The sequence below is a fragment of the Manacus candei genome, unplaced genomic scaffold (genome assembly GCF_025592945.1).
Source record: "Manacus candei isolate 608988 ecotype Guabito, Panama unplaced genomic scaffold, ASM2559294v1 h1tg000050l, whole genome shotgun sequence".
Classification (NCBI taxonomy): Eukaryota; Metazoa; Chordata; class Aves; order Passeriformes; family Pipridae; genus Manacus; species Manacus candei.
This window is the reverse complement of record NW_026138098.1, coordinates 567,748-583,929: the sequence shown is the minus strand read 5'-3', so window position 1 is coordinate 583,929 and position 16,182 is coordinate 567,748. Positions and strand designations below refer to the sequence as shown.

The 16,182-nt window shown below is 46.0% G+C and overlaps 1 protein-coding gene across 1 annotated transcript; it reads left to right on the top strand.

The window, feature by feature from the left end:
- The first annotated feature begins 9,994 nt into the window (after positions 1-9,994).
- VAX1 (ventral anterior homeobox 1) lies at positions 9,995-14,317 on the top strand. Its single transcript, XM_051799589.1, has 3 exons — positions 9,995-10,232; positions 12,003-12,190; positions 13,781-14,317. Exons 1-3 carry the CDS (start codon positions 9,995-9,997, stop codon positions 14,315-14,317), a joined length of 963 nt encoding a protein of 320 aa, XP_051655549.1.
- The last annotated feature ends 1,865 nt before the right edge of the window (positions 14,318-16,182 follow it).

Genomic DNA, 16,182 nt, shown 5'->3' with positions numbered 1-16,182 from the left:
TGGAACAGCTTCATACTAACCAAGTAATAGGTTGTCAACTGAGCAGTCACTGAAGTTGACCCTAATATGCCAGAAGTCTAAATCAAGAGCAATTTTAATAACATCAGCAGCACCTCATCTCCATGGAAAAAACTTATAATCTGTCCCCAAAGCCGTGCATTCTCCTGAACTGGAAAAGGTTGCTACGGCTGGGCCCTTACCTGGCTTCTCTTACCTGGTATGTGGGGAAATGAGTCAGTATTTCAAGAACATACCCTTTGAAAACGTGCCAAACTTTTCTCCTTCCCAGTCAGACACCCCGTGGATGTTGTATGGGCCGTATTAAAGGGCAGGGAGCAGATAGCACCATTTCTACACCTGAGAACTCAACAATGGGGGCTTGGCAGTTATTCAGTTTCTTTGCTGATTATCCCTCTATTTCCTGAATGTTTTTTTCTTTTCTTGGTGAATGGTCTTGGAGTGAGAGCACTGCCTTGAGGACCTCATTCAGTCCCTCTGGCATCACTAGGAAAGAATAGCTTTCTCTGTGCTTCTTTTTATTTCTTCCTATAAAATAAAATAAAAAATAATAATTCCTTCCATCTATACAAGTAAAGTAAACCATATTTTTTCTCTTATCTAATCAGTCTTTTTCAGGTTGTAAATATCTTAAAGCCTACTCAGCCTTTTTGCACAGCATCTAATCCATCAAGAGCACAAACGGACATGGGGATTCTAGATATTATTAATATAACATCACTTGTCTTGTGTTATTGGATGGTAGAAACATTCTAGCAATAAAAATAAACAATCAGTACCCTAGGAATATCCCAGTCTTTAGAAACATATTATTATTTGAGATTTACATCTCTCTGTAATTTGAATGAATAAGCAAAAGTATAACAACATCTAAACTCCTTTATATGCATTAATAGGAAACTGAGGGATATGGTAAAAATTGCCATGTTTCTGGTCAAACTACTTCCTCCTGACAGTGCAACTGCTCTGTGCCCAGCACAGCTTCTTTCACACAAAAGTGAGTCTTAGATTTCAGACAACACAGATCCAGACTCCAGGGTACCTTAAAATCATAGAATCATTGAGGTTGGAAAAGGTCTTTAAGAGCTTCCAGTCCAACCATCAAGTCAGCACCATGGTCACCATTAAACCACATCCTCAGTGCCACATCCTCTCGTTTTTTGAACACTTCCAGGGATGGTGGGATTGTCTTCTCTTACATAGATTATTTCCTTCTGGGAACTTGACAACATAATAAATCATACTTCTTTTGCACCCACAGGGGGAATGTGCCTCATGCCATAGAGATGCCCAGGGAGTTTGGTTTCCAAACTTTGCAGATCCCCTTGTCAGAGGAGTCTGTGGGAGTGCCTCAGTGCAAAAGATCTCTTCTGCTTGCTTTTCTCCTCTTTGTTCTTGTCTGTGCTGTGCTCAGCCACAAAGCACAGTACCAAAGCATTTAGCAGTGCTCCAGACTTCCAACAGGCTTTCCAGAGCATCCCTTGCTGAGCTGTGCTCCACGTTCCGGGAATGCACCTGCAGAGGATGGCTTGTCTCCTCAGTGTGTCAGGTATGTCTTGCACCTTCCTACCTTCAAAGGCCTGACTTTCTACAAAACCAGTGGGAAAGTGTCCATTTGCTTGGTAGAAGCATATTTTGGAGGCAGTAATCCTCACACCTTTGCCTTTCCTACTCCTGCTGAAGCTCAAGCTAGAATGTGCTTCCCCACGGAAGGGACACGAGACAAAATGGTTTCACTGAATGCTTTCCCACCTCCCCTGTGATGTGCTTATGCCACATTATTTGTCTCTTCCACTGATCACACTCTAACATTTTGTCTCACCAGAGGCACAAGTAACACATTAATAAGGATTAATTTAACTGCTACCCCAAATGTACTACTCTGGTTTTTCCTACCCAGTGCCATCAGTCTTTCTGATATATTACAGAATATTCTACTCCTGATACTTCAAATAAGAACAAACTAAACACCAAACTGATGCACTCCTCCATCACTCCTCCGTGTGGCCAGTGCCCAGCCCAGGGTGTAAGATTCAATCAGGCTGAGCACTGTTTTCAACCTTGAGTAGTGAGTTAATCCTAACAATGTCCAATTCACTTGAAAATCAGGCCAAGGTATTTGCCTCAGTAACCTCCTGCAACAGCAGCTCCCACAGGTGATGAGACATGTGTCTGGGCATTTACTTTTCATTCTAAATTTGCTGGTTTTTAATTTACCCTGATGCTTATTCTCATGTGACAAAATAAAAAGAAAGTCCAATGTTCAGTGCTTGAGAATTTCAGCTTCCACAATCAGCTCCATTTTCACCTTTTTCTGAGCAAAATAATTTCAGACTGCCATCTCTCATGTAATAATCCTAGCAGCTCTGTAACTATTTTTTATTTTAATTTCTTGAATATTTTTTTGAATCCACTATATGCCCCATAGGAGAAGAGGATAAAAAGAATGAACACAGATTTAATGTGTGCTTATGGCATAATCCTGTGTTATCCTGACTTTTTTTGGCATTCTGCTCTATCTTCATTTAATAAAACAAAATATCCTTTTTTTTTTTTAGTTTTTAAGTTGCTGCTATTGATTGAGGTAAATCAGACACTGATGACTTCTAGTTCTTTTTCCTGAGAGATTCCTGGAAATTCAGGGCTTTTCAGGTTATTCAAGCTATACAGCTAATCACTGATGATTTGCATTACTTTTCATTTAGCCATGTCCAGAGCTGTCTGCCATCATGATGCTCACTCTCCCAGTATGTTTAAATCCATCAGGTATTCACCAAAGTGAAATCACCCCAAATCTACCCACAATCTCCAATGGGTTTTAACAAACCAAAATGCACTGATTTTTTGCCAACCTCTTCCATCCTTTTCCATGACAAAGTGTTAGGATGTATATTGAATCATTATTTTGGGGGTCCACCTGAAATACTGCCATATTTCAGGTTACAAAATCCTGCCAGTATTCAAGCTACATATTCAGTCCCAAAATTTCCTGCAAATGTGGCCACATTTCTCTTTATGTTATGAGGGAACTTTCAAGACCTATAGTTTAATAATTTCTTGTTGGATGTAACCATAGCACCCGGGTAGACAAACCTTTGCAGAAGAGATTTGATTTTGCCTGTGGTTTGTACTTGTTGACATTTCCCATTTTCACATGGAGAATAAGGTAATCACATGATAAGGTAAAACCAGCAATTAAAAAATCAAACTTGACCATTTCAAGAAGACTTTCACCAAGTCTGTTGGACACCAGGCTATATAAGCCTTGGGATGATGGCAGAGTTTATCTCACTTCAGAGTGAAGGGACCATTTCTGGTCACTCACATGATTCCAGTTTCTAGATGCTACCTAAGGAACAGACTCAGGTCAATAAGATTGTCCTCTACAGTCCTCCCTTGGCTGCTTGGAACCATGATTATGAGTGTTTGAGACATGCTTTGTGTCCAATCTGATCTGACTTGAGCTTTCAAAATCAAAGAAATTAATTTACCCAAAATTTGATTTTTTTTGCTTTTAATGCAAAGATCTCCAGTGTTAAAACTCCAAGTATTGAAAAGAGGACAGTTCATATCTACTACCCTGAAATTGTCACCTTTGCAAACTTCTCTTGTTTAAATCTTCAAGCTTGCTTGTATTGGCTGTGGAAGAATATGGTTGTGAGAGTTTTGGCACCAACAGTAAAGGCTCAGGGGATAACAGCTTTTGAGGTGGCAAATACTCATGAGTGCTCAAAGCAAGTTGGTAAAGCTCACCCTCCTCTCAGGATTGGGTGAAATGAAGGCAGAGGGAGTTGGAGTGTTCAGTACTGATGATTACAGAAGGAGCCAATGCATGGCTTAGACTGAAACCAAAGGCTCTCAATCTGCTGTCAGAGAACAATCAGCATTTTCTCTTAACTCACAGTTTTTCCCCAGGAAAAGAATCATGTCTCAGCACTGCTCAGATGGCTTGCATATGCCATGGGCATAATACAGGCAATGAAGCTTGGTATTAATCTACTGTCCAGATTGATAACTGTGAGGAGCATTTCATAATGACCACAACATGATTAATCATGATACATGTGTGATACCCATGCTCATTATTACTGGCCTCCAGAACAGCACTGCTGAGTCCTGCCAATATGCTTGGTTTGGTATCTGGAAGAGACAATACTGCAATTACTGGCAAAGTATGCAGGAAAATTAAGAAGCAGCTAGTTCAGGATTCTGCACCAGGCTAGTGATCAGGAGCATAGTAAAGCTGGGGAATGTAAGAGCTACAAGGACTAACATTTATCATCCTCAACTGATACTTTATTTTAAATAGATCTCTGTATGTGCTCATTTATTTTGGACCATTGTCTTGCAAAATGGAAGGAATGTAAAGGGCACTGGTATGAAGAACAGAACACTTGCATAAGAGCTGATGAAGCCTATTTGGAAACAGAGCTACATCCATACTTTATATCAATGTATGGTATTGTTGCCAAACAGAGAGAAATTGTCTTTGTTTTGCTATTGTACATATTAGATTTCACATCAAATACACCTTGTATGTCTTATATGATAACCCGAGGACCCACATGTAACCAAACAACACAAATGTACCTGAGCATCAGTCCTCAAAAAGTCCAGGAAAAGTGGAATTAGAGCTGTTTCTAGCCATGTAAATTATCACAAACATGGCAACCGTATCTTCCACTTCACACAGAAAGCTGAACAGAGTCAAAAACTTCAATTCTTTCCTTCAAAGATAGTGTAAAGCTTCCAGATAAAGGCATGGTCCTGTCTTGAAGGATACTGCTCATCTGTGTGGGAAGAGTCCCATTTTCTAGGCTCACTTGCAGGAGTTGAAGCCAATTCTCACTAGAACAAATTACCATCTTCCATTAAGGGCTTAGCATGTGCCTCCTGAATGTCCCCCAGATACACAGTATTATGTATATGCTGAAATGTCCAGAGATCATCTTCAGTTTTATGGCACTTTCTTCCCTGGCAGTGAGGAACTGCAAGAGTAGCACAGTTGTTAGTTAAGCTGTGCACTTTGTTTCAAGAAGCTGCTTGATGTTCCTGTTGATTAACACATCACTGAGACTTGGCAAAAGAAGAACATTCTGGTGAACCTCCTGTCTTGATGAAAATAATGTTCTTCTCCACTCACAGAGTGTCATTCACACTGCACAGAAACATCCTATCCAAGAGAAATGTAGCATTTGTCACATAATAATGAGGTTTTTCTGTTTCTCCTTCATTTGCCTTTAACAATGACCAAGGGTGCTGTATGTTTGGTAGGATCTCTTTCTAGCAACTCGTTGACATTACCACATTATCATGATGAGTAACTACCATATCTCCTGTTAACTGGAAATAACCAGGAAGATATTCAGCCCCAAGGTACCAGTTCATATCCCCTCTGCTAAACAAGTATCTAAAAAATGCCTAGTAGCTACCTGCCAAATGCATCTGTAAATTTATAATCTGAATCAAAATAATCAGGCAAATTAATGGAAGAAAAATCTACTTAGGGCTATCAAACACTGAGGTAGACCTTTGATTCAGAAGATCTCTGAACCATGCCATTTTAGCTCAGGGCCAGGAGAGTGCTGTGGAAACCTTTGCTCCTCTTCCTGCATCTGCCCTGGCAGAGCAGGTTGTGAGATATTTAGATGAATCTCCCTGTCTGTGAGTGCTGGGCTGGCTTTGTTTTCACCTTCAGCTAAGACTTGTAAACACCCCCCAAAGACAAAGTCTATTAGGATGACTCTGCAATGCAGGGATAGCAAAGGAGGGCAAGAACCAACTCTCCAAGTGAAGAAAAGCTTGTACTAATGAGGAATCATATTTGGATAGGAATCCATGTTGTATACTAAATTAACACAGGAACCTTCTGATGAATCTTTTAACTTCAAGCATATGCACTGAAGCCCAATAGCACTTCAGCACCATGCTCAGACTGTGATAACCAGCTTGACATGCAAGCCTTAATGATAATTGAAGACAGAACTGTTTGAGCAACAAAAAAGAGTATAGGAAGTCATAGCAATAATGCATATCTTTCCTTAGAGATCAAATAGAGATAAAAACAATATAAATAGTGGCAGTCAATGAGAAATAGATTTTTTTTAAGTCCTATGCATGCTAATTCAAACTAATAAAACAGTATTTGAAAAGTGACAAGGCCTACAAAGCAAAGTAGAGCCAGGGAGTGGCTCCGTAGTGTGCTAGGTAATTTTAAGCATTATTTAAAGGGAAAGGAAGTAACCCCTAATCTGCTTATCCAGTGACACACAAGTGTAGATGTAAGCATGCTGAAGCTACAGAGATCCCAGGAGTTATGAAGTAAGAAGGGGACATATTATGTGCTGAAAGATCATAACATTCAATAATCCTTTATTTTAAGCATATAAGGGGGGCAGAATTGATTACAACAGGTGAAAGGAAGTTTAGTGACTGCTAGACTAATGAAAATGTTGCTTTTATAAATGGTAAGATTTTGAATTTCCCGATGCTCTTCTGGGCATTGCTATTTGTTACAGATGAGCAGAGCACAAACTAAGTAACTGAGCTGTGTGTGGATAGGCTTGTCTGCTTACTACAGGTTTGCTGCTGGATTAGGCTCATTATTTGAATTTCCACATCTTCAACAGTACTGTGTTCATAATGTGTGAAAGCAAACTTAACTGGTTCAATAGGGAAAAACCTCTTTATACCACTGACTTCCATGAACAAAAAGAGGCTTGCAACATATTTATTAAGATATTACACAAGTAGAACAAAATTCCCCTGGTCTTTACTGAGCTTTGAATCAGGTGCTTGTTAAAAAAAAAAAAAAGCCAGCTTATCACACAAATGCAATATTTAATCTCCAGATATTCTGCTTCAACCAGTGTAATTGAGTTCAATAGCTCCATGTTTATTTTATGGCCTATGCCTAGACATTAACATAACGAAAAACATGGGAGGAAATGTCATACATACTCCCACACATCTATGCAAATATAATTATAATGGCTCTCTGTATTTCACAGTAGACCTTTTATGAGAACCACCATGCCTATTCTGTCTAAAATAAAATCTGTTGCGTAAAAATGTTTGAAACAGAACTTTGTTTTATTTAGCATTAAACAAACATGTCTAGCCAGGACTCTTGATACTACTTTGCCTATGCATACATACCCACGGATATGTTTGTCTGTATCACACAACAAAGCTTACCTGCTAAGCACAGCCTATACTTCAGCCACATGAAAAATATTCTCACTGATCAGCATCCACTTGTTGCATCTCCCCTCAAAGGATTGAATCTCACTTAAATGTACTGTTTCCTGAGCATCCCTTCACTCAACAGGCCTTTGCACAGCACTGCAAATCCATGGAGGAAGTGAACTCACTCCATCCTCTCTCTATATCTGCATGAAGCCTTGCACAATAGGGCTGTGACTTATTTGGGGCCCCTGGGTGTGACTGCCATACAAGTAGTAACTAATGACAACAGACCACTGAGATGCACTGGTTGTAAGGAAAAATAAAACCCATTCCATAATAAGCACATTCCATGTCCACTTGTACGTAGAAATACAGTTGAAATGGTAGGGTTTGATGAAAATCTTCGGGGCACCTCGTCTGTCTCAATTTGACTTTCCAGACAACAGCAATATAAATAAATGATGTTGTGATTTGTGGAAAAATGACCAAGATTTAAGATTTTCACTAAAGAAAATTCATTAAAATGTACCTATGAACTTCAGTTTTCTTTTTCCTTTCCTTTCCTTTCCTTTCCTTTCCTTTCCTTTCCTTTCCTTTCCTTTCCTTTCCTTTCCTTTCCTTTCCTTTCCTTTCCTTTCCTTTCCTTTCCTTTCCTTTCCTTTCCTTTCCTTTCCTTTCCTTTCCTTTCCTTTCCTTTCCTTTCCTTTCCTTTCCTTTCCTTTCCTTTCCTTTCCTTTCCTTTCCTTTCCTTTCCTTTCCACCCCTTTCCACCCCTTTCCACCCCTTCCCACCCCTTTCCACCCCTTTCCACCCCTTTTTTTTCTTGCCTCCCCTGAGTTTCCTGTTCATGCTGACTAAGCCCCAGCACTGGATCCTTCACTCCATTACCCAGCCTTGGACAAAGACTGGCTCCCATGGGGTGAGGGTGGTTTTATTCCTCCAGCTGAAGCAGGATGAGACCCATGGGGCTGAGCAGCCCTGGCAAGGGTGCCGTGTGCTGCTCCCACCCACTGGTTCCATCTGCAGTAACACACAGGGTGCCCCTGCCCGCTTCAGGTGGGTGACATTGCCAGGCAGCGGCCCAGGCAGGCCAGGAGGACGAGGCAGGGAACGAGGCTGATGGATACACCGCCATTTGTGTGAAAAATTCTCAGGGAAAATTCTTTCTCTCCCTCTCAGGCCCCTAAACTCTTTGTGAATGGGGCCAGTGCAACATGTGGCCTTTCACCTCACCCAAGAACCACTGCCAGACAGCCACACTCAGAGAATTGTTTGTTAATAGTCCAATTAGATAATTGCCATCTTTCACTCCTTTTGCTCTACATTTCCCATAAAGGAATGAATAAGGAGAGCAGCATGAAGAGGGCTTCTGCCCTGCAAGGTGACAAGGAGGACTGGAGCATGCTCTTTGCACAAGGCCATTTGCTTGAATTGAATCATTGTAGCCTAATCAATGGTCTTATTGGATTACTGGCTGTTGCGGTTCTCAGAGATATTGTAGCAGAGACAATGGAATAGCTAGAGTAAAACTTTTTTCTCCTTTAGTGGATCACGCAGTTGAGATTTTTCACGGGCTATCTCTCTCTCTCCCTCCTTCCTTCCCTCCCTCTCTCTCTCCCTCTTTCTCCCCCTCTCCCTTTCTCCCCCCCTCCTGGATCCACAGCGCACAAAGCTGGCTCTTTTTTTTTTTTTTCAATGAGCAGGCTCTGCGAATAGGTTCAGTGTTTGCGAAGGTGCAGAATTAGCAGACACACATGCACGCACACATACACACACACACAGAGGGAGAAGCACAAAAAGCAAGTATCGGGACTGAAATAAGGAGAGGTAGGAGTTTAAGATGGCTGTCTTTGGGGAGATGTGATAACGAGGATTTCTGCTGGCCAAGATAACCTGCTTCCTTGGAGAGATCTGCTTGAAGGAAGAACTTTTTGTGTGTGTGCGTGCTGGGGATCTGTTTGTTTATTTGGAATTCAGGGGGCTTTTTTTTTTTTTTTTTTTTGCTTTTTCTTCACCCCCCCTGCAACTGCATTTTTCCAGCCCTTCCTAGCAGCTTTATTCAGATTTATTTGGCGTGCTTTGGAGAAAGCCACTATATAACCGGGAGGTCAAAGGCATACTGAAGAAAGTTAATAATGGCTGCTAATGGTGCTAACAATTCAGGGTGAATCTTGTCAAAAGTTTTTTTTTTTTTCCCCTCTCCTCCACCCTTTTTTTCCTCTCTCCTTTTTTTTTTTTTTTTTTTTTTTTTTTTCTGGAAGTCTCAGTCTTTTGATTGTGTGTTTCCTGAAAGCAAGACCAATCATTTCAGTTTATTCACTGGCTAAACTCTACTTGATTGGGGACAAGCACACAAACCATCCATTACGATCTGATATATTATCCAAACAATTTAGTGTATTCATGAGGTAACCTAAATGTGGAGGCTGCAAAATTACCCGTAATCAATTGAAACAGCGAGTGCGCGTCCCTCTGTGTGTCTAACAACTACATGTCTCTGTAATAAGGCAGACATTAAATCATTTTAGAGTTGTACTGTTGAGTACCTGATCACTGGGCGCTCTGGGAAGCCGGACAGTCACATTAGGACGCTGAGACTGAGGAAGCCGCTGCTTTTCCAGTGGGATAAAAACCGATCTTCCTTACTCAAGGTGCTTTACAGATCCCCACCGATCTGACCCTAAGCCGTGCAATATCCAGCATAGACTTCGTCTTCTTCTTCTTCTACTCTTCTGTAATTTTTTTGTTATCGTTGTTGGTTTTTTTTGTTTTGTTTTTATTGCACTACATGTTTGGGAAACAAGACAAAATGGACGTTAGATGCAGTTCAGAGACTGAAGCTAACCGGGTCTCGAAGAACGGACATAAAGAGGGCAAGGAAAGCAAAGGGTCTGAAGGAAATATTTCTACTTCTTTTTTGAAGGATCAGCAAGGGACTTTTTCTGCCTCTGCAGCTACGGAAGGTTGTAATAAAAGTAAATCTAGTTCGGCTGATCCGGACTATTGCAGGAGGATCCTAGTTAGAGGTATGAGTTTGAGGTGTTTGGCGAGGGTGGGGGAAGGTGAGCCGTGCTCACGCCCGGGAGATGGGTTTGTTTTGTTGCTTTGCCTTTGGTCCGGCCCTGGGTTGAAAGCCCTTTCCCAGGGCTGCGGGGGAGACACCCCGCTGCCCCGCCGGGCTGTGCCCGCAGCCCCGCTCCCGGCGGCTTTATCGGCTGAATTTCCGCCGCGCCTCGCGGAAAAGTTAAGCCACGCCGGTTCCTGCCCGGCGCTGCCCCGCCACGGGCCAGCCCCGCTTATTGTTGGTTGTTTGTTGGGTTTTTTTTCCTTTCCTGCTTTCCAGCCTTCCTGGGGTGCCGGTCCCCGCGGGGAGCCCCCGGGGACAGCGTTCCCTCGGGGGGCCGCGGCTCTGCCCCGCGGGCAGGGCGCTCCTTCCGCGCATCCCGCGCATCCCGCGCATCCCACACGCCGCGGACGATTGCGCGGGGCTGCGGGCAGCAAGGCCCTCTCGGAGGGCAGGGGCTTGCCGCTGTACACCCTCTCTCTCCGCGCCCAGAGGAAAGGACTGTTTTTAAAATCATCAGCCTTTAAAATGAATGAACGAAGGGCTGTATAAATACTACTTTTTAATAGTTATATGTCAATTTTTTTCACAACCTTCGTCCCTCCTCCGGGTTTAAACAATTAAATTACCCTATTCGTATCCCCTCCAAAAAAAAAAAAAAAATTAATTTACCTGAAGAAATTTCAGTTTTATTAAGGTGCGTTTTGGGGGAGGAGGGAGAGAAAAGAGTTGGAACAAAATCGGTGGGAAGCAGGCCTTGGAAGCCAGATTTAATCCTTGCGCCACTGGCTGACCCAGAGAGGGGTCAGATTAAAATGATGTGATTGTCTCTGATTTAAAACGTACCGAGGAGGTAAAATTACGGCAAGTTAAAGTTGGGAAGGCTTTAAGGTAACCTGAATCTGGCTCTAGCTTGACAGTCGTGTTAATAAGATTTGTCTCGCTTTCCTTCAGTTGAGGTTACCAGAAAACTGAGGTTTCTGCAGCTGGTTGGTGCCTTGGTTTCTTTTTTTTTCACCCCCTTGCTTCTCCTCTTTGCCAAAACCCCAAAGCGGTGTGGGTAGCAGTGCAAGGTGGGCTGGAGGTGTCCCCACATTCGCGGTGGCAGGCAGCCAGCTCAGGGCAGCGCTGCCTCTGCCCAAAAAGCTTCTGCCTGTTTTTCTTTCTTTCTTTTTTTTTTTTTTTTTTTTTTTTTTTTTCAGCACGGGAAACTTGTTTTATATATATATTTAAGAAAAAAATGGTTTTATATTTTTGGAGGTGTCGAGGTGCGTGTGGTGGCTGCCAGCAAGTCCTAACCCGGAGCCCAAGGGGAACAAAGAGTAGCCCTGCACTCCAGGCACAAAGCATGGCCTGGAGGATCTTTCTCTCCCCAGCTTCCCAGAAGGGCCGTGGGTGATGCCGCAGTGTTGTACTGTGAGAGCAAGATATTCAAACTAATTTTTAAATGGGCTGAGGGGATTAATTATAAAGCCCTAGGCCCCCATCACCCCCTCCTTCCTTCTCTGTTGTGGGTAGTGGTTTTTTTCCTTCCTTGGTTGTAACGACCAGGTGCAGTGCCACAGTCACAGGGATCCTGTTCCATCCCGACCAGAGTCTCGGTCTTGAAGGCGATGGGGACGGTTCTTTCCATTGGAAAAAATTAAAAAAAAAAAAAAAAAAAAAAAAGGAAAAGAAAAAAAGGAGACGAGGGTTGCCTGGGTATGAAGCTGAGTGTGCCTTTCTTTGCCAGATGCCAAAGGTTCAATCCGAGAGATTATTCTGCCTAAGGGGCTTGATCTGGACCGTCCCAAGCGGACCCGCACCTCCTTCACGGCCGAGCAACTCTACCGCCTGGAGATGGAGTTTCAGCGCTGCCAGTACGTCGTGGGGCGGGAGCGCACCGAGCTGGCCCGCCAGCTCAATCTCTCCGAGACTCAGGTAACCCCAGAGGGACGGGGAGCCCCCGCTGCCCTGTCCTGCCCTGCCCTCCACCGCGGTACCCCCCTCCCGGCCCGGGCATCCCCCCGGCCCTGCGTGCCCCAAGGACAGGCCGACCCCTCGGCACAGCCCCCGGGGCTGTCGGACAGGGCCGCGGGGCCGTGGAGAGGCGAAGCTTCTCCAGAGGTGCCCACGCGTGTCCAGTGGCGGGGGAAGGGCCGCAGTTCCCCGGCGAGAAGGAGCCGGGGGGGTTCGTGGCTGAGGCGAGGGACTTACAACTCTGTGAGGCTGGGGAAGGGCAGCTGCTGGCAAAGAGGGTCCCCGTATCCCCGCACGCAGCCCCCCGGGGGCTCTCCCCGTGGGCGAGGTGGCGCGGCTCGAGGGATCTGAACCACGAAGCCAAACCCCTCCCGGGCCGAACGAGGCTCCCCCGCACCTCCGGCCCGCAGGGACCCGGCCCGGCCCCGCGGGGCTCGGTGTCCTCCGGGCCTTCGTGTCCCCCCAGTTGCGCGGGGCCAGCCGCCCCCGGGCGCGGAGATGTGCTGCTGCGGCCAGAGAGGGAAGAGAGCAGAGGCCGAGAGGGATACAGCCGCTCAAACCCGGAGGGGCAGGCGGGCTCCTTCTCTCGGGGCTGCAGGGTTAGAGACATTCGGTCTGAGCTTTCCTGGGTACGAGAGATCCGGGGACAGGGCTGAAGTTTGGGCCGTATTTTGAGTTCCTTGTATGTCCGAGGGCCAGAACCGCCCCTCCGACCTCCAGGGCAGAAAGGTCGGGGGCGGCCACGCGGGTTAAAATTATGCGAGAGCACTGGGAAGCATCTAAAAAGTCCAAACTTCTGAAAACCGGTTTCATATTTCCTCAAAACATTATATAACAATAAATTCCCCTGACACGTTAATTATCTTTTTTCTTTCCTTGATGGGAAGGAATGACAAGTTCAATAGCTCGTAGGTTACAAAATCTTCCACCGGTGGTTTTTGTTGTGTTTTGGTTTTGGTTTTTTTTGAGTGACTTTCAGGATTTCTTTTTAAAGCTGAATATTATTTGAAATGGGTTGGGAGGTGGAGAGAGAGTGTCCAGGTTGGGATACGAGGGAAGAAGCACGTTGCTGCTGTTACCCCCATGAAAGGGAGAGCAGAGCTGAGCGGGCAGCAGCGCGGGGGCAGCGTGCGGGGACCCTGCGAGCAGGGTGAGGGGCCGCGGTGTGCCCAGGGCACTGGCTGAGCCGGCTTAGAATAAAGCCCTGGGGAAAGGTCTGAATACGGCTCTCAGAGAACTGCTGGCCGACAGCTAAAATAGGATAAAGTGAGAGAGGTCCGGTTAAAGATGCAGAGCTAAGGGCTCCCGCATCCCCCTTGGTCCGCCTCGGGGCACTCCGAAACCTGGCACAGACAGGCCATGGGGGTTCTGTGCTTGTCGCTTTGTGCGTTTTGGAAGCGGTCCCCGTTCCCAAGTGTCTGTCGGCCCTCCCGCCCTCCCTCCCCCGCATCCCCCCCGCGCCCCGCGGAGCCGCGCCAGGGTCCCGGGGCACCTGGCGGGGGGCTCCGCGCCCGCCGCCCCGCTGACCCTGCCTCTCTCCCCGGCCCGCAGGTCAAGGTCTGGTTCCAGAACCGGCGCACCAAGCAGAAGAAGGACCAGGGCAAGGACTCCGAGCTGCGGTCGGTGGTGTCCGAGACCGCCGCCACCTGCAGCGTCCTGCGGCTGCTGGAGCAAGGCCGGCTGCTGTCCCCGCCGGGGCTGCCCGGGCTCCTGCCGCCCTGTGCCAGCGGCGCGCTGGGCTCGGCGCTGCGTGGGCCCGGCCTGGCCGCGGCGGGCAGCGGCTCCTCGGCGGCGGCCCCGGGCGGCGGGGGATCCCCGCACCCCCCCGCGGCCACCGGAGCGCCCGGGCCGCCCCCGCCCGCCGCGCTGCACGGGGCGGCCGCGGCGGGGCACGGGCTGTTCGGGCTGCCGGTGCCCGCGCTGCTGGGCTCGGTGGCCGGCCGCCTCTCCTCCGCGCCCCTGGCCGTGGCCGGCTCGCTGGCGGGCAACTTGCAGGAACTGTCGGCTCGCTACCTGAGTTCGTCCGCCTTCGAGCCCTACTCCCGGACCAACAATAAAGAGAGCGCTGAGAAAAAAGCACTGGACTGACTCTAAGTACCTTCTCCCCCCCTATTTATATTTATAGTCTCTATTTGTGGCGGTATTTATGGGACGGGCGGCCGGCAGCCGCCCCCCGCGCTCCCCGCCGCCCCCGAGCCCCGCGGCGCGGCTCCTGCGCGGGCCGGGGCGGAGCGGGGCCCGGAGCCCGCGGGCCGGGAACGGGAACGGGGCGAGGGGCTTTGGGAGCCTCCCCGGGGCCCGGCAGGAGCGGGGTGGCCCCCGCGCCCCCCCTGCCCCGCGGCCCATCTGTCCGTCTGTCCGTACGGGAGAGGGCTGTCGGCCCGCTCGTTCGTCTGGGGAAGGGCCGCAGAGGGAGAGCGGCCGCGCTCCCTTCGGTCGCTTTAGCGAGGGAGCAGGATTTCGGAGAGAGGAGGATGGAGCTGCCAGGTGATACCCGTTTTCGGTTTTTTGCTTTTGGGTTTTTTTGAGAGGTGGTTGTTGGGGGTTTTCTGTTCGTTTTTGGTTTAGGTTTTTTTTAATTGTTGTGTCTCCCAGACTCAGTGATTTCTAAGCACAAAGGTTTTGGGGCCCCACCTGTGGCCCTCGTTTACCCCCACGCTCGCTGCACTACAGTCCCCTGCTGCCGACCGAGCCCTGAACACCAGTCAGGAAAACCTCCAGCAATTTTTGTTTTTCACGGTAAATCTTGAACGTGGGAAGGGCCGGAACGGACTGAAAAATACAGTCACGAAGCGGGGACTCAGAAACCAGTGGCTGCAGAAATTTTGAATAAAATTGTCTCTTCCTTCGAGATAACACAACTGCCCCTTCTCTCCCCCTTTTTTTTCCTTTTTCTTCCCTTTGAATTCCCACGGGCCAGTCCCGCGGACCTTATCTGCAAAAACAAGTCTGCAGATAAATCATGGAACTCGCAACTCTATTTGTATCTAGGTCTGTTGCGATGGTAATTCTTATTTTTATTGCTCTATTTGATTTTTCCGAATAATTTCGATGTACATCTAAACACAAAAAACCCTGTAGCCTTCCTTGCTCCTAAAATAATATACCCTCTCGTATATTGCTCACACTTCATTTGAAACGAACATGAAATATAAAAAGCGTAACTTTTATTGTTATTTTTGTACTTTAAAACACATCTATGTAACAACGTTTTTTTTTTTCCTTCATAATTCTTACTGCTATTTTCTCCACGAACATATGTATTTCACCTTCTAGTATTCCGGATCGAATATTTCCTGTTCAATTTTGGTACTTGAATTTGCCAGAAAAGGGATGCTGTACTTAGCTAGTTCTTTGGGGAAAAAATTATTTACTTCGGTTTTAAGTTTCTTTTCTTTCTTTGAACTTTAACCCATGGCGTTTACAAACTGTATAAATACGTGCCACCAAACTGTAACCAAAAAAGAAAAAAAAAATATGAAAAGTGGAATGGTTGCTGTAGAATATAGAATTAACTATAGACCAGAACTGGACAGAAGAAGCTGGATGGAAAGAAAATAGTAATTTTATTGTAAATTATTTACGTCTGAAGTTTCTAGGCAACTAGTCGAAAAAATAATGAATGAATCGAGCGCTGAGCCCTTGCTACTAACTTTTGTTCTGAATGTTTTGGATATTTGGATGTTTTGTATTTATGTGGTGAGAGTGAAATATATTATATCTATATGATGACAGAATTAGGTGTATTTTCGTCTTATATTCATGGCACCCAAATTGCCTTCATTTAATATGTGTGCTGCAAAAAAAAAACCCAAAAAAACAAAAACCCAAAAAAACCCCACAAAAAACCCCAAACAAACAAACAAACAAGCAAACAAAAAACCCAACAAAAAAAAAAACCCTGTCCCTACATAACCCTCTCGATTTTTTTCTTTCTTTTTTTTTTTTTAATT